The sequence below is a fragment of the Artemia sp. Qi Xiang Cuo genome, chromosome 8 (genome assembly GCF_049724085.1).
Source record: "Artemia sp. Qi Xiang Cuo chromosome 8, ASM4972408v1, whole genome shotgun sequence".
Classification (NCBI taxonomy): domain Eukaryota; kingdom Metazoa; phylum Arthropoda; class Branchiopoda; order Anostraca; family Artemiidae; genus Artemia; species Artemia sp. Qi Xiang Cuo.
In genome coordinates, this window is record NC_142801.1 from 393,305 (window position 1) to 418,869 (window position 25,565).

A 25,565-nucleotide genomic window follows, 5' to 3' on the forward strand; every position below is an offset into this window, starting at 1 on the left:
AGTCAAACCAACTTTTGGTTCTATAAAAAGTAAAGATGGTGTTTCACATGTATTTCGCGCTATCTATAGAAAATAATCATTGTATAAAATTTGAAGTGTCAACACTTGATAAAAAAGATATATATCAAGTATTGTGTATGAAGAAGGTATAAAAATCGCTTATTTTCTGTCTTTGTGACTTTAGAGGGGTCATAGATGGGGATATCTACCACATGGCTAATATGGGAGTAAAGTTCATTTATGATGCAAATGGATATTGTATTTAGCCTAGATTGAGGATGTAATTCTAGGTAGGCCTATATATTTGCACATTAGGGGGTAGGGTATATATTCTGTGAATATATAGGTTCTAAGAAATTCATGAATTTCTTAGAAAAACTGGAAATAAAAGGGAAGAAGTGAAGATAAAGGCTTTCCCTCTGCAAAATGTGTTAACTAGGATTATTCTCCATATTATGGAGTAAAAATTATTTTCTTAATATGTTTCCTTATGTCCAGCTAGATTCTTAGGCTAAAAATACTGGTTGGTTGGTTGGCTAATTTAAAGATTTGTATATATATACACTGTCAAATTAGCCATCTAGTGGTATCCCATATTAAATAGCCTAGCCTAATTGGATAAAACTCATCTTTAGGGCTTCATTGTATCTTATTAAGCCATAGGCTACAGTCACAGTATAAAGATTTCAGGAATGGATCTAAAGCCCAAAAATGTGTTTTCCAGTAGGATGCTCAATTCATCATTTCATTTTGCAGACTGACCTTTCAATAACCAAGATAGGATAAAATTCTACTTTAGCTACTTTTGGCTATCTTGGAGAGGGGATAGGCTTGGGAAAAGAAACCTTCAGGGATGGGTCCACAAGCTAAAGTAGCCTATGTCCCAGGAAGGTATTTTGAAGTACCTACATCCACTCCTTCTCCCTCTAGAGGGTCCTAAAATTTGCCTACATGACAGGTACAGGTCTATACCTAGGCTGTTGAAGTTAGTACAAAACAGTATTTTACCTAAATTTTCAGTTATCATTTTTGTTTTCTCTGGTTTTTGTTCTGAAAATGCAATTCCTGTTATTTGAGGAGAATTTTAAGTCAAATCAATGTTTTATTTTCTTCAAAATTTAGGAAATGTGTTTGCATATCTGTAAAACCTTATAAATGAGGATTGAGCAAAGTTGTGAAGCTGAAAACAATTTTTTTTGTACTTCATTTATTACCTTAAATTACCTTAAATCGCACTTGCTAGCGATATAGATGAGTCCAGTGTATGCCAGTTAATGATGATAGGGCCGCGGGACATCAGCTTCATCCCATTGCATTAGCCATAGTTTGGTTTCCCATTCCTTATCGAGATTGGCTTTGAAACTGTCAACGGATGGTGGACTCACTGTTGTTTTGCTCAGATCGTTCCAGAGGCTTATGATGTGGTTGGAGAAGAAATGGTTCCTCTTCCTTGTATTAGCACGCTTCCGAAAAAGCTTCGCTGAATGACCCCTGGTTCTTGACAACTGGGCAGGCTGAAAGAGGTCCTTGTCGTCAGACTTGAGCAGTTTGTAGGTCATTATCATATCACCTCTTTGCTGACGGTATGTCAGAGTTGGTAGCTTGAGGCTCTGCAGTCGGCATTCATACTCTTTGTCTATCAGCCCCTTTACGCATTTTGACGCCCGTCTTTGGACAGACTTGAGAGCCATCTGGTCTGTTTTATTAATTGGCGTGGCGACACACATTCCAAATTCTAATCTTGGTCTCACCAGGCTCTTGTAAAGTTTTGTGATTATTGCAGGGGATCTACTTGTCATTGTACGTTTGATGAGACCGAGAGTTTGGTTCGCCTTTGCTACTGCAGCTCGGGTGTGGCAGTTGAAATTAAGGTCTTCGTCTACAACAACCCCCAGATCTCTTTCAGAGGGGCTCTCAGAGAGTGGCTGTCTCACACCAGCATTTGCTGGCATCGAGTATTGCCATTGTGGGTTATTTCTTCCAAAATGGAGAACCTTACACTTTTCGACATTAAACTCGAGCCTCCATATCTTGGCCCATTCGCCAAAGCTGTCAAGATCTGACTGTATTGAGGTCACACCTTGCTGTGTTCTGACAGGACCGATGAGCTTCGAGTTGTCGGCGTACAGGCTAAGCTTGCTTGTAACGGTTCTTGGAGCGTCATTAATATATACATTGAAGAGTGTAGGTCCCAAAACTGTTCCTTGAGGAACCCCGCTTAAGACCTCAGCTATTTCAGAGTAGTAAGCTCTGCCACCTTCACCAAAAACTCTGACCTGCTGCTTTCTTCTCTTTAGGAAAGACGTGATCCAGTCCACCACTCCCTCTTTAATTCCAATTGTCTTCAGTTTCAAATGAAGCCTTTGATGGCAGACTTTATTGAAGGCTTTAGTAAAGTCTAGCAAGATCATATCCACTGGGAGGCCTTGGTCGAGGAGCTCAGTTATGTAATTATACAAGTCAATCAGATTGGTTTTGACTGATCTGCCTGGTTGGATACCATGTTGTTGTTTCGATAGAAGGTTATTTGTGATCAAATGTCTAAGAATGGCAGTGTTGACAATACCTTCTAGGATTTTCCCAACAGCAGACACAATACTGATTGGCCGACAACTGCAAGCTTTGCTCTTTTCTCCTCCTTTATGTATTGGCAAGATATGGGCTACTTTCCAGTCCATTGGTATGAGTTTAGTGTCGATAGATTGCTGGAAGAGTCTTGAGAGGGGCATTGCTAGTTGGGAATGAGCTTCCTTTAAGAGTTGTGGATGTATGCCATCTGGCCCAACAGACTTATTTGGATTAAGCTTTTTAAGCCAAGATTTGAGCTCAGCCTGATCCACTCTTATTGGTGACATTTGAGTGGTGATTTTGTAGCATGGTGGGGTTGGCAGGGGGGCTTTGTCTGCGGGTGTGAAAACTGATGTAAATTGGAGGTTCAAGGCATCAGCAATTTCTTGGGGGTTGTTTGACTGGGCTCCATTACAAACCAGCTCCAAAACCGTGTGTCTACCAGGCTTATGTGCTGAGGCATATTTCCAGAACTTCTTGGGATTGGTTTTTGAGGTTGCTGCGATGGCCTCCTCGTATTTATCTATCAGTTCTCTGGACAGGGCTCAAACTTTGTTCCTTGCGGCTTTGAACTTCACCAGGTAGTCCATTCTGTGGGGGTCCTGATTTATGAGCTTCGACAGTTTCTTCTTCTTGTTCCTTGCAGATTTCATTTCTCTGGTCATAAAGGGAAGAGTTTTCGGTTTTTATCTCCATGTGGTAGTTGTATTTCTACTGATGGTGTCTAACAACATATTTTTCATTTTCTCCCACATGTCCTCTACCTCCATCGTTTCGACAAATGACCAATTGCACTGACAGAGTTCACGCCTGATTTGATTGTAGTTTGTATACACATGTCTGGTTAGATTCGATGTCTGTGGGTACAATCGAAATTGGCATTTTATAGCTATGTGATCACTATTTCCAAATGGGGGTTGCGATTCTATATCAATGAGTGACTCAGGATCATTTACCAAAACGAGATCAAGGAGTGAAGGATTCTGTCCCTCTCGATATCTGGTCGGGAATGTCACTGCCTGGAACAGCGAGTGTGCTTCTAAGCAGTCAAGAAAAGACTGCGTAACCGCGTTGCCGTACCCCTCAGTCCACTCAATCATAGGTAAGTTAAAGTCGCCGACTATGACTAGATTCTTACACTTTCGAGCAGCACCATCAATAGACCGGCATATAGCCAAGAGTGAGTTCTCCAGACTCGTCAAGGTGGGACTTCTGTAAAAACAACCTAGTATAATGGGACCCCCAGGTAGGTTAATAGATATAAAAATTTGTTTTACAAATGGCTCATATTCTGACTTAATATCAACAGTGCCTACCTGAATCGTTTCTTGTACATATATGGCTATTCCTCTGCCACCATCCGTCAATAAGTTTGTCATCAGTCTGTATCCGGAAATCTGTATCTGGGATTCTATCAGGGGTAGGGAGGTTCGCTTTGGTTTAATCTCACAGAACGCATAAATATCAGCCTCATTTGTGGAGAGGACACATCTGACCTCCTGAAATTTTGAGGTTAGGCAATCAACATTGCTAAACACCACACTAAGTCCAGTAATTTTCTTGCAATGGCTGTTGCCTGCATCTGTACTAAGTCCGTAAGAAGACATAGAAGTCTCTGGGTTTGCATCACTATAATTATCACTTGTATACACTGTACTTCGAAAATCAGTACCATCTAACTGACTATTTACATAAGTTACTTCACTTGGTATATCTTCTAAGAGTTCCATTGCAGCCGGCGGGACTGCACGAGTCGGCACGTTTTTTGGAACTATAGCGTTTCCTCGGATAACCAAATTGGTTTCACTTTGTACTCACCTAGCCTGCAACTCCTTGTATAATTTTGTTATTGTCTCGCGTTCAGTCCTTGAGATGTCATTACGGAACTAGATTATATCTGACCCTTTTTGTTCGTAAGACTTTTGAAGGAGTTGTTTCTTAGTCTTAAAATCAGAGGCCGAGAACATTATAGGAACAGGCTTGTTTCCGGTGCTGGTGGTTGCAGCTTGTCCTTGGGTTTGCAGATTACTCAGACGACGGACATTTGAGATGCTCACATTTGGCAGCCCATAATCACTCGCAAGGTATCTCTTGATATACAGTTCATCACTTGTCTGAGGGGGGACACAGAAGACGACAATATTAAGCTTTTGGCGCTGCCGGTCCCTGTCATCTGCAATCATGTGTCTAACTTTAGTTTCAAGCTGCACCTCAAGATCATTTTTCAATGTCCGAATCTCCGACTCGACCAATCTCTGAACTGCTGCCTGGTCGAATGAGGTGCACTGTTTGATAGTAGCCAACCGACTTTCAACACCACTAAAGTGGTTATCGATATCAGTGGTTAGCTGGTCCCTTAGTTCGGCAAACGCTTCTTTCACTGCATCCTTAACTTTAGTGTCCAGTTCCTTTACAGCACTAAGAGCAGACTGGAATGGTTCGAGATTCTTATCCATAATCTTCTGAATATCGTTCAAAGATGCCCCACTCGCCACTTGAGGGTTACTTTTGCAAAGTGGGCATTTCCACTCACAGCCAACTTGATTCAGGCTTCATTTGGTAAATTTTTGTTATTCATATTATTGACTTACAAATAAAGTAAACATATCAATCAATACCTTTTTTTATACTCTTTCCAAATATAATAATCATTTTTGTTGGAAATGAATTCTACCCCCCACCCCTATATATACCAGTTCAGGATATATATTTGTACATTAGAGGCATGGTTGGAAAGTTTAGATTTACCTCTCATTTACATCAGAAATAAAATTTACCCCCACCCCCCGAATGTGCAAATATATTGTATACCCTTTCATATACAGAATAATTTCTGTTTGTTTTAAGTTTTAATGTTACTGCTTACTTCAGTGAAAAAACTTGCTTTTTTGTTTAATAATACCATGAGTTTGTTTGGATGTGGCTGCTATAAATTAAACTTGAGCTTATTATCAATCAAAACTCCAAAATCTTCTTAACTATAATTACTTATGAACAACTGTCTTGACCAATCATTGAATTCTGTGGAGTATTGTTTTGGGGGTTATTTGCTCCAAAGTGAATTATCCTGCATTTTTAGATATTAATTGGTAGCCTCCAGATTTTCATCCACATTGAAAATGTATCCTGATCAGCTTGGATGTTGTTTGTTGGTGGCAGAATGTAATAACCCACCTGGTTCTGATTCCTTATTACTTTAAATTACCTTAAATCACAGCTTGGAATAAGTTAAGGATTTCAGTCCTTAATTAAGGATCTCAGTCAAATGGGAACTTTTGATGTGGCCACTCTGTCAATTTTGCACTTAAATGTGTGAGTTGATTCAGCAGATACGATCAGGAAGGGTGTTTTTAGTATAATTTTATGGGCAAGAATGACATCTTGTAATTTTCTTCTTATGTAAGTGTGGGGAGTTTAAGATAGCATAGATGGTCTTCATAAGACATTTTCTGCAATCCACTGATCATCATAGTTTACTCTATTCTGCAATTTTTCTGGGACTCCTTTGTCTGTTTTGAAAATAGGGGATGTCAAAGACATTCCAGTATCTAGCTGCAGTTGAAGCAATGTCTTATACCATTTCATGAACACTCTAGGATGCTTGCTTGAGATTTTCCTTTTGATAATGGTAAGGTATTGTAATGCAGTGATCTCTGGGATCTCCTTCTTCAGAAACTTCTATAAGGAGACTATGTTGGAGGAAACACTTCTGGTGTTGATTATGTTTGCCAAAATGGAGCACATGCCATGAATAAATAATGAAGCCAAGGAGTCATTTTTCAACCCAACTTCCAAGACTGTCTAGATCAGTGGTCATCAAAGTGTGGCTCCAGAGCTGCAAGTTGCTCTTTTGTCCCTTAAGTGTGTCTCTGGCACAAATATCAACAGAAGGCACAATAATATTTTGTATAAAAAAAAAAACTTGGTAAAACAATTGCATCTTATTTTGATAAATTATCATTCTTCTATAAGCTGAGAACATGTATATTTTTTTCTTTAAGTTAAAAGGTTTTAAAAACAAAGCAGATATTTTGAAAAGAATTAAAGAGTTACCATTGTCTTCGAAAACCATTAAATATACAACAATTAAAATTTGTTCAAATATAAACATACAGCATACAGAAGATCTGAATTTGGTTTTGACTTTATCAATAGCAGTTGACAAGTCTTGTGATATAAATGACACAGCACAAATTCCACTTTATGTAAGATTTACGTCTCATTCAGGCCCCAAAGAAGAACTTTTAAGATTATTACAACTCAAAGGTCAGACACGTGAGAAGATATCATAACTGCTGTAATTGAATGTATGCAAACATGTTCTCCTTGATAAAATTGTGTTGATTTCAACAGATGGGGTCAAAAGTTTGACTAACCTAAGAAAAAGGGTTTGTTGCTATTTTGAAAGAAAAAATTTAATCATGATATACTTGTTTACCATTGTATTATTCACCAAGAAACACTTTGTGTGCAAACATTCCTGGAAGAAATTTGTAAATTTATGGAATTAGTGATTACAATTATTAAATCCATTTTAGCTAAAGCTCTTAGCTATTGCCAATTCAAAGATTTTTTATTTGAAACAGAGAGTGAATACATGGATCTTTTGCTCCATAACAAGGTTCGTTGGTTATCAAGAGGGGACATTTCAAAACGTTTTGCATCCCTTTTCCTAGAAATTAATGAAATTCTGCTGGAGAGGGTCCTTCAATATCCAGAACTAACCAACAATTAGTGGATCCAAAACTTTTATGTCATGGTAGAAGTTATGTCTCATCTAAATTAGCCTAATTGTAAGCTACAAGGGAAAGGAATCTTACTTTTTTTCAATGTTAGAAGAAGCAATAACTTTAAAAAAAAAATATCCACTTTGCTCAGGATATTGAAAAGGAAACATTGTTTTGCTTTCTGAGCCTTCCAAAGCATTCCCATGAAAATAATTCCTCTATTGATAAACACCCTTTAAAACAATAATTTCAAATGAGGGAAGCATTTGTCAGCAGGTTTCAGGAATTTAAAAACAGCAGAACAACTTTAGCATTTGTCATAAAATCCTCTTAATGCTACAATATCCAAGTTAAAATTTTGTCCTTCTGAAATTGACAATGGTAGCTTTGAAATACAGTTGCTGGATTTAAAAAACAAAAAGATATGGCACTCCAAATTTAAACTTCTTTGTGTTGTATTGGAAATAGGGGAGAATAAAAAAATGTGATCACAGTTCACAACACAAGTGGTCTGCTTTGAATGACCTAAAGAAGGAAGACATGAGCAGCTTCATTGCTTGGAATAGTATTCCTGACTCTTACAATCAGCTGAAATAGCTTGTGTTTGCTGTTCTTTCCCTTTTTGGTTCTATATACATATGCAAAGAATCTTTTTCAAGCATGAACATTATCAAGAGTAAACTGAGAAGTATTCTTGTTGATGAGAACTTGGATTCACGCAAAAAATTAAACACAACAACATACAAACCTCACTGACTCAAACTTTACAAGGAGATCCAAGCATATTGTTTGAATTAATAAATATTAATTAAGTATATGAGTATGAGTTTTAGTAGTATGAGTTTTATTTAGTGTAGCCTACTACTAATTTAATGCAAAAAAGTTTATTAAATAAGCAGATGTGGCTCAAAATTCTCTAAAATCTGTTGTAATGTTTATGTTTGGCTCTTTGGCTAATATGTTTGCTTACTACTGGTCAATCTGGAAATGATCATAAGTCAAAAGCTGTTGCAGCTTTGCCCACTTATTTAGAATCATCTGCATAAAGAGTGAGGAGGTTCAATAAAAGATTTGGTGCTTCATTTAAACAGAAGTTAAAAAGGCTTTGTCCAGGAATAGCACCCTGAGGGAAGCTACATAAAACTGCTGTAGAGGAAAAATGAGGAACAGATAAACCAAAAATTATGACAACTTGGGTTCTATCTGATAGAAAGTTCTGTATCCATCATTTAAAAGAAATTTCTATATTTACACCTTCCAACTTTGTGATAAGGAACTCATTGCAAATTTTATCAAAAGCTTTGGCTAGGTCTAGGAGGATCATGCTGACAGGAAAATTTTGTCAAGTATTGCAGTGACATAATCATATGTTTGTTGAAGGTTAGTGTTGATGGATCTGCCAGATCTGAATATTGAGAAGGACTGAGGATGTTATTGACCTCAAAATGCTGCATCAAAGCTTTATTTATGAACCTTTCAAGAACTTTTACAACAGCAGAATTTATGCTGATGGGATGGTAATTTTCAATACAGTCTTTATGTCCTTTTTTTGTAGATTGGATTGGAGTGATGTTATGACATTCTCCAATCAGAAGGTAGTTCCCCTTTTGGAGATATAGCTGAACGAGGCTGTATAGGGAAGAAGTGAGGACATTTTGACATTTTCTGAAAAGCTTGGAATGTATCCTGTCTGGTCCTTTAGACTTATTGACATCAAGTTTATCAAAACTAGCGTGAACCATTTGTTCATTGATTGACAGTTCTGGCATTGGACTAAGGTAAAGGCACCAATGATTTGGCAGTTTTTGTAAACAAAAAAAAAAAAAAAAAAAAAAAAACTTTCTACTCCGTAAGGCTTAATTTAAAGACCTTTAGTTTGAAAAAGTTTTCAGTATGTAGGAAAAACATCTAGGAATCTAACCGTTTGATTAGAATTTTGAAGTTTTATCAGAAAAGGGTACAAAACTCCGATTTTCTGAGTTTTGACGCATGTCAAAATACTTGGGGAATGCTTGTGGGCAGATCCTGGTGCATTCAGCATTCCTATTCTTTTACTTTATTTCTTTGTTTCTCTTCAACTTTCTTTAATGTGTAAATGGATAAAACACTATTCAGATAGTCAAAGCAAAAAACTGAAAAAAATGCCTCAAGAAGAAAAACAAAATTGGATAATCATATGGAGTGTAATCATGTGACCTAGGTCATATGACTCTTTTTTTTACAGTGTTACATATATGCCACAAGAATAGCATCTCCAAACGCTATCAGAAAGGGCCCATTTCCTCTCAGCTTTAATGGTTCATCAAAGATTTTTTTGTTTTGAAACAGTTCGTGGTAACGAACTGTAAGTACGGAGCGACCCTGCTCAATGGTAACCGAAACTCTAAAAAACTGGATTTTGATACCAATAGATACATGAAAAGAATCAGATTTTAATTCTGATTTCAAATATATAAGTTTCATTAAGTTTAATCTTACACATCAAAAGTTACGTGCCTGAGAAAATTTGGCTGATTTTCAAACAAAGGGGGAAAGATCCTCTAAAAACTATATAACCTTAATAAAATACACACCATCATATTCCGCATATAACTGAACCCTACTGTAGAGGTTTCAAGCACCTATCTAAAAAAATGTGGAAATTTGCATTTTTTGACAGAAGAAAGATCACGGATGCGTGTTTATTTGTTTTTGTTTTTTGTTTTTTCCCCAGGGGTCATCGTAACTACCCAGTGGTCCTAGAATATCGTGGGAGGGCTTATTCGAACTGAAATTAAAAGTTATAGTGCCATTTTTAAATTACCGAAAAAATTGGAGGGAAACTAGGCCCCCTCCCACGCTCATTTTTTTCCAAAAGTCACCCAATCAAAATTTTAAGATAGCCCTTTTGTTCAGCATGGTCGAAAATATGATAAAAATGTCTTTTAGGATGACTTGATTCCCCAAAGTCCGCTGAGGGAGTTATTAATTTTATTAAATTTACTATATTTTAAATTTTTTTTTTTTTTATTGGTAATTATACATTCTTTTTCAGTGGTGTTTTTTTCGGGTAGGTGGGGGAAGGAGAGGGTCGGGGGCTATATGGAAGGATCTTTCCATGAAGGAAGTTTTCATGGGGGAAGGGACATTGCTATGAAGGGGGCGCCGGATTTCCCAGCATTATTAAAGAAAAAGATCAGGAATTAAATAAAAAAAACAAGTTTTTCAACTGATCAACTGATTGTGATTAAGAGGTCGTTTTTAAAGAACTGGAAAAAAAAATTCGAACTATAGTTTAAAGAGCAGGGTATTGACTAGGGGGCGAACCCCCTAATATACGTGTTAAAAATTTATGAATATAGAAGTTCGTTACGTAAGTTAATTCTAAGTTACGTATATTTATTACTAATAAAAACGTTCGTAAATAAAATTAAACAAGTTTCGAGAAAGCCATTTAACCAAATATAACATGCAAATTTTGTTTTAATTATTCATGTACGGTGAGCCAAAATCAAAACCTGCATTAATTCAAAAACTTTCAAAAATTAAATAAAAAAAAACAAGTTTTTTTAACTGAAAGTAAGGAACGACGTTAAAACTTAAAACGAACAGAAATTATTCCGTATATGAAGGGGCTGTCCCCTCCTCAACGCCTCGCTCTTTACGCTAAAGTTTGACTTTATCACAGCACTATTTATTTAAACAATAAAAAAACTTTATCGTAAATATAGAGGCGTTGAGGATGGGACCGCCCCCTTCAAATACGGACTAATTTATTTTCGTTTTAATTTTTAAAGTCGTTCCTTACTTTCAGTTAAAAAAACTTGTTTTTTTTATTTAATTCACAGTAAAAATGTTGTCGACATTTGGCCATTTCAAAGTTAGTCTGCCATTTTAATCCACTTTAAAAATTTTAGTTTTGAATATCCATTGTCTGGAAAGTCTAGAGTCCTTGAAATATGCATCTCCTACTTAAAACTATTATAAATTTGTGACATCGAGGAGTTTAACATGTTCACTAGCATTTTGGGTGAGATAGGGTCTAAGAAAACAGGAGTGGATTTCAAGAATTTTCACTATATTTGACTTAGTGAGTTCCTTTCATATGTAAATTCTTAGCTTTGTCCAAAACATGAGTAGGATTTTGATGGGGTCACTTTTGATATCTATATGATTTACTTCAAGGATCAGCAGGTCATCTACAGATTAACACCTTTGAGGGAATCTCTTACCAATTTCATTAACCAATACTAGATATATGAGTGGTCCTAGCAAGGTTCCTTGAGGAATTCCATGCTAAGTAGGGAGGGGTTCAGAGAGAAATTTTTGTATTTTACAATATGGGATCTATTTGAAAGAAAAAATATACAAAATTTACTAAGAAAAGGTCTACTTCAAAGCTATTCAGTGATAAATGAATTAGAATGTTGTCATCAACCAAGTTAAATGCTTAAAAATATGAACATGGTATAAGGCCAAGCTGCAGTTCCTCAGATGATGGAAAAATCTTGTATCTAGCATCAAATCAGTCAAACTACGGTTTGAAAAAAAACAACTTTTTTTTAATGTTTATTTCATCTGAAATATTATTAGAAATAATAATCATCAAAATTTGTTGTTGCTGAGAAAGTACCCGTAAATTTGACAACTTTGTTTTTGTCAGACAAGACAAGATCTTTAATTGATAAAAATACATGACAAATAAATTTCTAAACGGGTCGACTGAGAGCAGGGCTTGATGTGTTGGCCATAAACAAATATAAGAAAATTCCAAAATAACAAATACAGGATATCAAAAAAAAAGAAAAAAAATGACACCAATTGTTTCTCATCTGTTTTATATGTTCAGTGAAGTTTTGACAGAGTCACCTATATTTTAACAGGGCCTGTTTCTGTCTCGAAAATTTCGTCAAGGTTACTACAAGATATTCTCAAAAGAAATGAATCTCATGATAGAAGCCAATGTCTACGTTTGAATTTGGCTGAAGGAAGATTTTTAGTCGGCCTTGTACTCTACTACATCAGATAAGAATTTTCGACACTTGGAACACAGTTTCGTCAGTATAGTATTAGTTACCATTTTAATTTAATTTCAAACAGTACATAGTAACAAACTGTAAGTAAGGAGCGACCCAGCTCAATAGTAACTGAAACTCTAAAAAACAGGATTTTGAGACCAATAGATATATCAAAAGAATTTGCGTACTATGCTGATTCCAAATATATAAGTCTCATTAGTCTTACCCATCAAAAGCTACAAGTCTGAGAAAATATGTCTAATTTTCGAAAAAAGGGAAAAAATCTCCTAGAAGTCATGGAATTTTAATGAAAATCACACCATCAGATTCAGCGTATCAAAGAAATCTACTGTAGAGGTTCCAAGCTCCCGTCTGCAAAAATGTGGAGTTTTGTAATTTTTGCCAGAAGAAAGATCAGGGGTGCATGTTTTTTTTGTTTTGTTTTTTTTTCCAGTGGTGATTGTATCAAACCAGTGGGCCTAGAACGTCGGGAGAGGGCTCATTCTAATTTAAATGAAAAGTTCTAGTGCCCTTTTCTAAGTGACCAAAAAAATAGGAGTAAACCCCATCCCACGCCACTTTTTTCCAAAATCGTCCAATCAAAATTTTGAGATAACAATTTTGTTCACCATAGTTGAAAGGTCCAGTAACTGTGTCTCTGGAGATAACATGACCCCCCATAGCATCTGGGGAAAGATCTTTAAGTTATCAAATTTGCCAATTGTTTGTGCATAGTATTTGTTATTGGGAAGTATTCATACATTTTTCGGGTGGAGAGGGAGGACGAATTTTCTGCTGCGGGGATTTCGCATGGGGAAAATTTTTCATGGAGAGGGAAGCCGATTCCCGGGGAATCGGCTTTAAAGTGCCGAAAAACTTTAGCGTAAAGAGCGAGGTATTGAGGAGAAGGCAACCCCCCTCATATACGTAATAATTTCTGTTTGTTTTAAGTTTTGATGTTGCTCCTTACTTTCAGTTGAAAAAACTTGTTTTTTTTTTCAATTTTATCAAGAAAAAGCTAATGCAGCTACATTTTAGAGAAGATTAGATGTATCTTGATGCATTGGTGCTGATCCCAACTTTTTTGAAAAAAAAAAAAAAAAAAAAAAAAAAAACAAGTAAAGACAGTTTGAACATTACATAGCTAAAAAATTATTGGGAGCTCAATTTGTGTCAAAAACAGAAAACTGATTGAGTTGAATATTCTTTTCTTATCTGATTTTATTGGATATAGTGATCGCAGTTCAAATAGTCAAAATATAACAACGGCTTCAAGAGATGGTGTTCCAAGTCACCACTAAGCAGAGTTATCCTGTTTTAAAGGAAAATCTCGACAGTGGTTCCAAAATTGCACTGTCAAATCATTGGTGCCTTTACCCTAGTTAGAGGATATAATGGCACTGCAGGGACAGATGCATAAGATCGTTTGGTGAAAGATGGAGCCAACTGAGAGTTCAATGCATTAGCCTTGTCGATTGGGGATGAATGGGTCACACCATTATATACAAGGTCATGAATGGTATGATGGTTAGGACTCCTAGCAGAAATATGTTTCCAGAAAAAATTGGAATTTTCGTTAATATCAGAGGCAAGCTTTTTTTCATAATCAGGTTTCAGTTTCCCAATGACACCAGAAACAAGGTTTTGAGCCTTTGAGTATTTTAGCCAACTGTTGTGGGACTTTATCTTGCTGTATTTTTTACTGGCTTTGGATTTCCTGTTGATCAGTTTTTTGGCTTCTCTTGCGAGAAATGGAAGTGTTTTAAATTGCTTCCGAAAGGCGATGGAAGATTACAGATAAGATAATTCCTTTCAAGTTCAACCAAGATTCTTTTATGTCATTTGTAACAAGCTCTGGCCAGTTAATTGATACAAGTTCCTGTTCCATGTCTTGATTGTCAATAAAAGCTTGAGTGCAGAGCAGAGGCCGAGGACAACAATTCAGAGACAATACAGGCAGGATAACTAAATGGTCAATTTTGCTAATATAAGTGAAAAACTCATTTTCAATATGGGGTTCAGGATCACTTAAAATTACAAGGCCCAACGAGGATGGATCCTGTTTTCAAAGGATACTGCTCTCTGATCAGGCATTGTAAGAAGATTGAATTATTCACCAGTGTCATTTATTTCAACATTGGGAGAAACATTGTAATTTACACTGCTTACCACTCTGATAGTCATCTAGGGTAAATTAATTGCAGCTGGTGCTGCAAAGGTGAATGCGTTTTTTAAAATAATTTCGTTACCTGAAGCAACTACATATTCCTCACCATTGGTATGCTGTACATGGTATTGTTCATATAACTTAGCTTTCTTTACATATTCAGCTTTTGAGACATCATTTCAACTGCATTTTTTCAGTTCCTTTTTGCCTATATGATTTTAACAGGATGAATTTATTCATTCTTAATTCATCAACCACAAAAAACGATTGAGCTTATCATGCATAGATTACTTTCATTATGGGTTCTGCTGATAACATGGTGACCATTTTTTACAGTTACCTGTTATAAGTCATTCCTTCAACAAGAAATCACAAATGAATCCAAAGATGAACGCGTTTTTAATTAATTTTTTAACCTGAAGTAAGTACATCTGCCTCATCATTGGCATGATGTATATGGAATAGTTGATATATCTCTTCCCACCATTGGTACCGTTTGCTAAGGCAGTAAATTGCTGTCCATTTAATTTCATTTGCACATCTCTTGTCATATTTAGTCTTTTTACCGTCTCTTGTCATATTCAAACTAGTTGATTGTGTCCGTTTATTTTGAGTTGTAGTTGACGCGCAATTTGTTGTAAGTTAGCTTAGTTGAATTGAAGTTATCAATCATACTGCTTATGTTTCATCAGTTCTTGGGAGTTTAAAAAGTAAAATTTCTTACTTACCTGCAGTGCATTTTATAATTGAGTTTTTGTTTCTCGTCTTTGTAATTTTTTCGATTATGTGTAATGTGTTGTAATTTTTTTTTTTTTTTTTTTGTGTTTTTGCTTTTTTAGTGATACTCCGTCTTTTGTGCCTTTTTTTGACGGGTAATAAATAAATAAAAAAATTATGAGAATTGTTTGTGCTGATAAGGTGGGGACCATTTTTTACAGTTAGCCTACATGTTGTAAGTTAAATTCCTTGGACAAGAAATCACAAATGAATCTCTGGTCATTTGGTTGTGGAGATGTTCCAGATACTATGATATTCAGCTTGCATCTTTGTTTCAATTTAGCTTGCTTCTTTGTTTATCTCTGTCATCTGCATTCACATGTCTCTCAAGTTGCTTATTCATTTCTTCTCTTATAGAGTCTTCTTGGGGTTCGACAAGTTTTCTAATAAAGTAAGATTTGCTGCAGCACTGGAAATTTGTTCAAGCAACGTGATAAAATTATGTCATTAAAATTATATGTCAATGCTTCTTTAAGTTCACTAACTGTGGTTTTTGTTGTTCAAACTAGTGTTAAGAACCAATCATTAATGAGAAATAATCACAAAAATAAGACTACAAATCAACAAAATCTGGTACTTCTCCTAGGTTTCACTTCTGTCCATTCTTACCTACCTAATTTTCCCCCTCTCACCGCTTATATTGAGCCAGTATTTACCATTTGCAAAATAAAATATATATATTTTATATAATCTCCTGTAAGTTTTTGGCATTAATCTGTCAATATGCTGACAACAAGTTTAAACAGCAGAGACTAAATAAGGAGAGATTATCTATCAATTGTTGCTCAAAAATGTTCAGATACTCTGCAACAATTTACTTTGCTGTTGAAAGGGCATTCATACCTAGATCTGATATGTCCAAAACAAGCAATTATGGTAAAGGCAACATTTCTATGACTCAAACTTGTCTATGGGCATTGTAGACTGCTCCTCCTTAAAACTAAATTTTGTTTTTCCTTACGTTATCTGAAATCTAGTTTTGTTAGATTAAATATGATGTCTTGTCTATAATCATAGGCAGCGCGATAGCGCTGCCTAAGTAAAGAACGATGTGGCCGCAATGTGTTTTTTTTTCTTCAGCCGGGCACTTCGTATCGAAGGAGTTGTCGTAGAAACTTCGAAAAGGGCTCATTCGATTGGAAATTAGAGTGGCTAGTACCTTTTTTAATAGCAGAAGATGAATGGAGGGCAACTAGCCCCCCCACGACGTCGAATCCCCCCCACATAACACAGGATCATTGTGAGGTAGCCATTATGTTCGGAGTGGCTGATATCGTGTTAGAAAATATGTTTTGAGGAGAAAACTCCACCAAATCCCTCCGGGCACAGGTTTTAATTTATGGCCTGGGGGTACATAAGGTTTTTTATAGAAGGAGTTTTCGTAGAAACTTCAAAAAAAGCTCATTTGATTGTAAATTCAATGGGCTTGTGCCCTTTTAAATAGTCGAAAGTGTTTGGAGGGCAACTAGCCCCCCCCCCCCCGCGCCCATCATTTCACCATACACATCCAATCAAAATTTTGAGATAGCCAATTTGTTCAGCTTAGTTGATTTCCAGATAGAAAATATGTTTTTGAGGAGGACACTCTCCCACAACGCTCGGGGTAAGGGTTTTAAGTTATGCTCTGAGGGCATATGATAACAATGTTTGCACAATATACTATTTATTATTTTTTTTTTCTTTTAGAGCTGGGCGCTTCATATGGAAGGGGTCGTCATAAAAAACTTCAAAAGGGGCTCATTCGATTGGAAATTGAGAATTCAAGTGCCCTTTTTCATAGTCGAAAGTGTTTGGAGGGCAACTAGCCCCCCCCCCCCATGCCCAACATTCCCCAAAACACATCCAATCAAAATTTTGAATTAGCCATTTTGTTCAGCATAGTTGATTTCCAGATAGAAAATATGTTTTTGAGGAGGACACTCCCCCACAACCCTCAGGGCAAGGGTTTTAAATTATGCCCTGAGGGCATATAAGGTTTTTATAGAAGGCTTTGTCGTAGAAACTTCAAAACGTGCTCATTCGATTGAAAATTCGAAGGGCTAGTACCCTTTTTAATAGTATAATGTTATTGGAGGGCAACTAGCCCCCCCCCCCCCCACGCCCATTGTTCCCACAAACACATCCAATCAAAATTTTTAGATAGCCATTTTGTTCAGCTTAGTTGATTTCAAGATAGAAAATATGTTTTTGAGGAGGACAATCCCCCACAAACCTCAGTGCAAGGGTTTTAAGTTATGCCCTGGGGGTACATAAGGTTTTTATAGAACGTGTTGTCGTAGAAACTTCAAAAAAGGCTCATTCGATTGAAAATTCAAAGGGTTAGTGCCCTTTTTAATAGTCGATTGTGATTGGAACACAGCCATTTTGTTCAGCGTAGTTGATTTCCAGATAGAAAATATTTTTTTGAGGAGGACACTCCCCAACAGCCATCAGGGCAAGGGTTTTAAGTTATGCCCTGGGGGCATATAAGGTTTTTGTAGAAGGCGTTGTCGTAGAAACTTCAAAAAAGGCTCATTCGATTGGAAATTCAAAGGGCTAGTGCCTTTTTAATAGTCGAAAGTGATTGGAGGGAAACTAGCCCCCCCCCCCTCTCCCCACGCCCATCATTCCCCCAAACACATCCAATAAAATTTTGAGATAGCCATTTTGTTCAGCATAGTTGATTTCCATATAGAAAATATGTTTTTGAGGAGGACACTCCCCCACAATCCTCAGTGCAAGGGTTTTAAGTTATGCCCTGGTGGTACATAAGGTTTTTATAGAACGTGTTGTCGTAGAAACTTCAAAAAAGGCTCATTCGATTGGAAATTCAAAGGGCTAGTGCCCTTTTTAAGAATCAAAAGTGATTGGAGGGCAACTAGCCACCCCCCTCCCCCTCCACAACCATCTTTTCCCTAAACACATCCAATCACAATTTTGAGATAGCCATTTTGTTCAGCGTAGTTGATTTCCAGATAGAAAATATGTTTTTGAGGAGGACACAGCTCTCAGGGCAAGGGTTTTAAGTTATGCCCTGGGGGCATATAAGGTTTTTATAGAAAGTGTTGTTGTAGAAACTTCAAAAAGGCTCATTCAATTGGAAATTCAAAGGGCTAGTGTCCTTTTTAATAGTCAAAAGTGATTGGAGGAAAACTAGCCCCCCCCCTCCCCACGCCCAACATTCCCCCAAACACATCCAATAAAAATTTGAGATAGCCAATTTGTTAAGCGTAGTTTATTTTCAAATAGAAAATAAATTTTTGACGAGGAAACTCCCCCACAGCTCTCAGGACAAGGGTTTTAATTTATGCCCTGGGGACGTATAAGGGTTTTATTGAAATCTTTGTCGCAGAAACTTGAAAAAGGGCTCATTCAATTTGAAATTCAATAAGATAGTACCCTTTTTAATACTCAAAAGTGATTTGAGGGCAACTAACCCCCCTCTCACGCCCACCTTTCCCCCACACACATCCAGTCAAAACTTTTTGATAGCAGTTTTGGTTAAAAGAATGAAATGTTCCATAATTTAGGTCTTTAAGGATGAAAACCTCTCCCCCCACAGCCCTCAGGGCAAGGGTTGTAATTTATGCCCTGGGGCATCTAAAGTGTTTATTGATAGCGTTGTCGTAGAAATTCGAAAAGGGCTCATTCGATTGAAAATAGAAAGGGCTGATGCCCTTTTTAATAGTCGAAAGTGATTTGAAGGCAACTAATCCCCCTTCCACTCCCACCCTCCTACGCCGACCCTCCCACGCCAACCCTCCCATTTCTGCTCTTAAAATTTAACCAAATCAAAATAGCGTAAGTGTATCAAAACTATCAAAGAAAGTAAACAGATTTTTTTTTCGATTGGTATCAAGTTTTCCATTTCAGATCAACTAGAAGAGGTATGAAACTAAATTAAACAGTACTATTTGTGTCCAGATTTTTAAAAGGGTGTATGTTGTTAAAAATTTCAGAAAAATTTTCTCCAGCATTTTTCAAGATTTAAAGTACAAGATTTAAAGTATTATTTTCTTTTTCCCGGAAAAGACTATGTCAATATAAAACGAACAGAAACTAATTTAAAAAACTTTTTCCACAAAATAAGTTTTTCAAAGAAAAGTAAAGAACTCCATTGAACAAAAAATTATATTTTTTTCAGTAAAGTGCAAATTTTGTTCTGGCCTTGGGAAGGCATAGGGGTTTTGCGCCCAACTTCTGTTAATTTCTGCTCGTTTTGAGTTTGACTCGGTTAATTATTGTAATATCTGTTCGTTTTGGGTTTCATTTATTTATCGATACTGATTTGTGGTAGTTTCACGCTTGGTAGATTATTTGATTTTATTTTTGCTCATTTTTTGTTTAATAGAGTTTTTACTTTTCTTTGAAAAACTTATTTTGTGAAAAAGTTTTTAAATTCATCCATTCAAGCATCAATGTTAATAGTTAACTTATGGTAACAGGTGAAATACCAGGTTTTTTTATTAGCATTTAAAAAACTGGCAGAGATTATTTTCTTTCTTATTTTTATTTTGACCAATCAAACAGTTCGTGGTAACGAACTGTAAGTAAGGAGCGACCCGGCTCAATAGCAATCGAAACTCTAAAAAACGGAATTTGATACCAATAGATATATCAAAAGAATCAGATTTTAATGCTGATTTCAAATGTTTAAGTTTCATCAAGTTTAGTCCTACCCATCAAAAGCTACGCGCCTGAGAAAACTTGCCTGATTTTCGAAAAAAGGGGAAAACATCCCCTGAAAGCTATAGAACCTTAATGAAAATCACACTATCAGATTCAGCGTATCAGAGAACCATACTGTAGAGGTTTCAAGCTCCTATCTGCAAAAATGTGGAGTTTTGTATTTTTGCCAGAAGAAAGATCATAGATGCGTGTTTATTTGTTGTTTTTTTTCCCCAGGGGTGATCGTATCGACCCAGCGGTCCTAGAATATCATGAGAGGGCTCATTTGAACCGATATTAAAAGTTCTAGTGCCCTTTTTAAGTGACCAAAAAAATGGAGGGCAACTAGGCCCCATCCCACACTCATTTTTTTCCCAAAGTCACCCTATCAAAATTTTGAGATAGCCATTTTGTTCAGCATGGTCGAAAATATAATAAATATTTCTTTTAGGATGACTTAATTCTCCAAAGTCCACGGGGGAGGGCTGAGAGTTATGAACTTTGCCCAATGTTTACATATAGTATTGGTGATTGGGAAGTATACATATGTTTTCAGGGGGGATTTTTTTGGTAGTGAGGGGGGGGGCTCGGGGGTTTTGTGGGAGGATCTTTCCATGGAGGAAGTTTTCATGGGGAAGGGACATTGCTATGAAGGGGGCGCCGGATTTCCCAGTATTAATTAATAAAACGATCAGAAATTAAATAAAAAAAAACAAGTTTTTCAACTGAAAGTAAGGAGCAACATCAAAACTTAAAACGAACAAAAATTATTACGTATATGATTGGGTTCGCCCCCTAATCAATACCTCGCTCTTTAAACCAAAGATTTTTTAGTACGGTACTTTCATAAGAGCTATTTATTCTAATTAACGGCCTTTGTGATTAAGGGGTCGTTTTAAAGGATTGGAACAAAATTCGAACTTTAGTGCAAAGAGCAAGGTATTGACTAGGGGGCGAACCCCCTAATATGCGTATTAAAAATATATGAATATAGAAGTTCGTTACGGAAGTTAATTCGTAAGTTACGTATATTTAATACTAATAAAAACATTCGTAAATAAAGTTAAACAACTTCTGAGAGAGCCATTTAACCAAATAAAAGTAAAATTAATATGCAAATTTTGTTTTAATTATTCATGTACGGTGAGCCAAAATCAAAACCTGCATTAATTCAAAAACATTCAAAAATTAAATTAAAAAAACTAAGTTTTTTTAACTGAAAGTAAGGAGCAACATTAAAGCTTACGAACAGAAGTTATTCCGTATATGAAAGGGGATGCCCCCTCCTCAACGCCTCGCTCTTTACACTAAAGTTAGACTCTTTCTCACAACTCTATTTTTTAAAAGAATAAAAAACTTTAGCGGTAAGAGCGAGGCGTTGAGGAGGGGACAGTCCCTTTCATATACGGAACAATTTCTGTTCGTTTTAAGCTTTAATGTCGCTCCTTACTTTCAGTTTAAAAAACTCGATTTTTTATTTAATTACTAATAGTTTCTATTTTTCAAACTAGCTGCTCTGTTAGGTGCAAACCAGTTAAGTTGCTTGTTCTGCTTTCCTAACGTGATTGAATGTAGCATTTTGACAGGGGCTATTGGACACAGACTAGAACAAGACAATAAAATATACTTACCGTACTTACCCTTGTTTACAGAAGTTGAAAGGAAATGTTCTCTTATTTATCACTGCCATGATTCATAAATAACATAATTGATTGTAATCCTAAGGGTATCTTTAAGGATTAATATTATCATTCTAAGAATATGCAAATTTTGTAATACAAACAGACCTCTAATTTAGGTGCCAGAAAGTATACATATGTTAACTTATGGGATGCAGTGCGTTTAAGAAATTTCTCTGTTTTGGCACTCTCTAAATGGCTCAAAGGTCTTTTATTATTGCAATATGATGCTCTTGTACTGCTGCAAGAGTTAAGTTCTAGTTCCAAAAAATTGTACATAGGGTATATGAACTACCAATTAATCCTTTCACCCCTTTGACTCTCCAAAAAATATCATCGGATGTTCAGAAATACATCTAATCGTCCTCCTCTGTAACCAAGTCTTCTTTTCAGTGAAAATCTAATCATCCCAATTAAAGTTCTTAATTCTATTGGTGGTTCGTGAGAAGTGCGGGTACTAGAATTAACCCAAGGGCCGCTTTTGAAATCAAGCAGTTTTGCTGTTAAAGATAGATTGCCAAATATTGTCCTTGTAGGCTAATCATTTAGGGCCCAAGGTCGTCTCCGAATGGAGGTTAATCATCGTAGGGAGAGATTTAAGGGTATTTGGAACTTCTTAGAAGGGTGTGAAGAGAGAATCTTTTAATATATTTTGACAGAGAAGGAACGTTCGTAGCTTGTTGGCCTGAGGCGGCTTGGTGCTGCAGTGAGTTGTTAGTAGTAGTTGTAGTACTGTTGGAGTTCACTGAAGTAAAGGGATACAAAACATATTTAAGGTTAGTACTCATTCATAATATTTCTAAATTATCACTGTTTTTTTTTTTTTACCCCAGGAAATGGAGTCAGATGAGGATGATAGAATTTTACTAAAATTAATGGAGTGGGAGAAACCTGGAGGACTAGCACAACTATCTACTCTACAAATTGAAGCTATTAGTGACCTTACTGAGCTGGCTTCTGAACATCTAGAAGAACCCTCTAAGGAGAGTAAAGTAAGTAAAAATACTATAAAAGTAAGAAAAAGTAAGTAAGTATGAAGGGACTGTGGTTGGAACACCGGTCCAAACCAGCGGTGCTGATCTCCGTTTCGTGGCCCTTCAGCCTGGAATTGCAATGGCGGGGGGGGGGCGTCAGCCGTCCTGTGCTTTCGCAAACCCTTCCCAAGATTTCTCCAGGTACCCATTTAGAGCTAGGTCAACTCTGACTGAGCGTACAGAGTCAAGCTATTGACCCTCGTCCCAAATCAAATAACTGGCTACGACAGGGATTGAACCCGTGCCCTTTGGACAAAGAATTCTCAAACCATTGCGCCAACCACTTAGCCAGGACGGCTCGCTAAGTAAAAATGCTATAGGGTATGTTTTAGTCTGGAAGGGTCATGTCAGGTTTTCTACAATCTTTTTTCATACTTTCTAAAGCTATTTATGATCTAAACTAGTTATCGTGCTTCCTTGCTCTGCATTTTGTTTCTGTATCATGTTGCTTTTTATATCCTGAAAGCAGGAATTTTTTCAATATTTTTTTAGATCTTAGAGAATAGAACCTCATATGGTCTCTCTTTTCATAATATATATGGGCTGATACTATGGAATAAAGTTTTCATGGGTTTATTATAGGTTTTTCTTTGGTAAAATATCATTAGCTACTTTGTTGTGCCCATGGAACACATAAAATTCAACCTTTCTGCATTTAAACACTGTTTAAATGTTAGGCTATTCACAAGACTGATTAAAAGAAATTGACTATCACAAGCCCAGATGGTCTAAATTTGTATTTCAGAGTCAAACTTAAAAGAAACATGATAACTTATATGTCAAAAATATAAAAAAAATTTGAACCAGTGATGTTTGGAAAGATCTGAGGATCAAAATTCAAATCAGAAATATGTTGATGATGAGCAACTACCTATTTCTTTAGTTAGAGTTATGTCTACTACTACTACTAATAACTCACCGCAGCACCAAGCCGCCCGAGGCCAAGACAGCTACGCACTTTCCTCCTCCACCCCAATCTATTCAAAGCCTCCTTTTTTACACCCGACCACGAAGTTCCCATTTCCTTTAAATCTTTCTTTATGACATCCTCCCTCCCCAGACGGGGACGACCTGCTTTCCGTTTTGCCCTAGGCGGTTGGCCGAAAAGAACAATCTTCGGCAATCTGTCATCCTTCATCCGAAGAACATGCCCTAGCCATCTCAACCTTTCTTTCATTATAGCCCGAGAGAGCGGTATTGAACCACATTTTTCGTATAGCCTATTGTTTGAAATACGGTCAGTCAGCCGGTTACCCAGAACAATCCTTAAGCAATTTCTCTGGGAAACATCTAGCAAATCTTCATCCGCTTTTCGGAGCGTCCATGCTTCAGAGCCATATTTGACCACTGTCGTCACTGTAGCTTCTAATATTCTAATCTTGGTTTGCAGACTTATCTTCCTATTCTTCCAAACTTTTTTTTAACTGTGAAAAAACACCCTGAGCCTTGGCTATTCTATATTTAACATCTTCACTGCTCCCACCATCTTTACTAATAATACTACCAAGGTAAGTGAAGCTGCCCACCTGATTAATCTTTTCATTACCCAACGTAACCTTTTCATCTTCACTTATTCCTAGCCTTAGTGACTTAGTCTTCCTAACATTAATTTTCAAACCTAGACTAGACCCCTGAACTTGCACAATCTTGAAAAGGTCAGTCATTGTGCTCACATTTTCATCTAGGATGCTTAAATTATCAGTATAATCTAAATCCAGGAGACTTTTACTTCCTCCTTTGATTCCATGGCCTGCCATTGCCTTTCCTGTGCTCCTTAAAACAAAGTCCATCAAAATAATCCATATAAAGGGAGATAGAACAAAAATATAAAAACAATTTGAACCAGTGATGTTTGGAAAGATCTGAGGATCAAAATTCAAATCAGAAATATGTTGATGATGAGCAACTACCTATTTCTTTAGTTAGAGTTATGTCTACCAAAATACATATATGAGACTCTACAGACAAACACAAGCTTGAGGACATAGGAGGATCAGAGGATTTATCCTTGGATACTGCCAAAAGTGAATTTTAGTGAAATGAATGTGGTTTTTCTTTTGTGCTACAATCAAAGGTATCCTAAAATATTTGATTCAGGAAATACTGTTTGTTTAGTTGATCTCTCTAACGTCACCATTGATTATTAGATGCTATTTTCCTTGATATACATATTACAATACCTTTTTCTGTGTTATCTGGTATCTATAAATCTATGAGTTAAGTACAGAAGGTGGTGGTCGCAAACCTTGCAACAGACGCTTTAAACTACAAAACAACTGTTGCCAAGGGAATCTATGGGGAGAAGATATTGTTGGTAACAGTTGAGTAAACAAGCCCATGTTTACTTGTTACTCTGCCATGTAAACAAGCAGATGTTTTATCTGAAACTTAAGTAATAACATCTCATCATTTTTATGTGCTTTGTATACTTTCTTATGTACAGGACACCTTACAATACGATCCCTTAAAATTATTATCTGTTACCAAGCATATAGGCTACGTTTATATTTTTGCATTTACGCTATTGTATATACATTATTATGAAATATACATTGGTTGAAACATTTCTGTCAAGAGGTCATAACCTGTCAGAAACCTGTTAGCTATTGTTTTAGGAAAAATTTAAATAACCCCATGCGAGCTGTTGTTCACAAAATTGAAAAATAGAGCTACTGCTCTTATGATCATGGAAAATTTGTATTTCAGAAATACACAAAATAACAAAAAATATTGCCTTGTAAAAAAAAGAAAGACAAATAGAAGCTTAAAAAAACTTAAGCCAGGAAGCTGAAGATTACAGACCTTGCAGAATATTCCTTATAAAACACCATTGGAGCCATTGTTTGCAAAGTTAAGAAACAGCACCATTGACTTTATGATCACAAATGATTTTATAAGGTGACCTGTAATGATTACTATAATGTCTGTTTCTTTTTAGATTTTATTCTACATTCTTTTTCTATTTTCAC

General features: G+C 36.4%; 1 protein-coding gene across 7 annotated transcripts in view; it reads left to right on the top strand.

Annotated features, from left to right (window-relative positions):
* Nucleotides 1-84: 84 nt before the first annotated feature.
* Cog3 (conserved oligomeric Golgi complex subunit 3) overlaps nucleotides 85-25,565 on the top strand; it is a 75,133-nt gene continuing 49,652 nt past the window's right edge. For 2 of the 7 annotated variants that reach the window (XM_089092799.1, XM_089092806.1), the window contains exons 1-2: nucleotides 85-146; nucleotides 22,396-22,554. In XM_089092799.1, the coding sequence (XP_088948925.1) occupies nucleotides 138-146; nucleotides 22,396-22,554 (168 nt within the window). In that variant the 5' untranslated portion in view covers nucleotides 85-137. Of the gene's footprint in view, nucleotides 147-8,850; nucleotides 9,074-12,177; nucleotides 12,341-22,390; nucleotides 22,555-25,565 lie in introns of those variants that run through there. The other 5 variants (XM_089092801.1, XM_089092804.1, XM_089092803.1 and 2 more) reach the window with 5 other exon arrangements.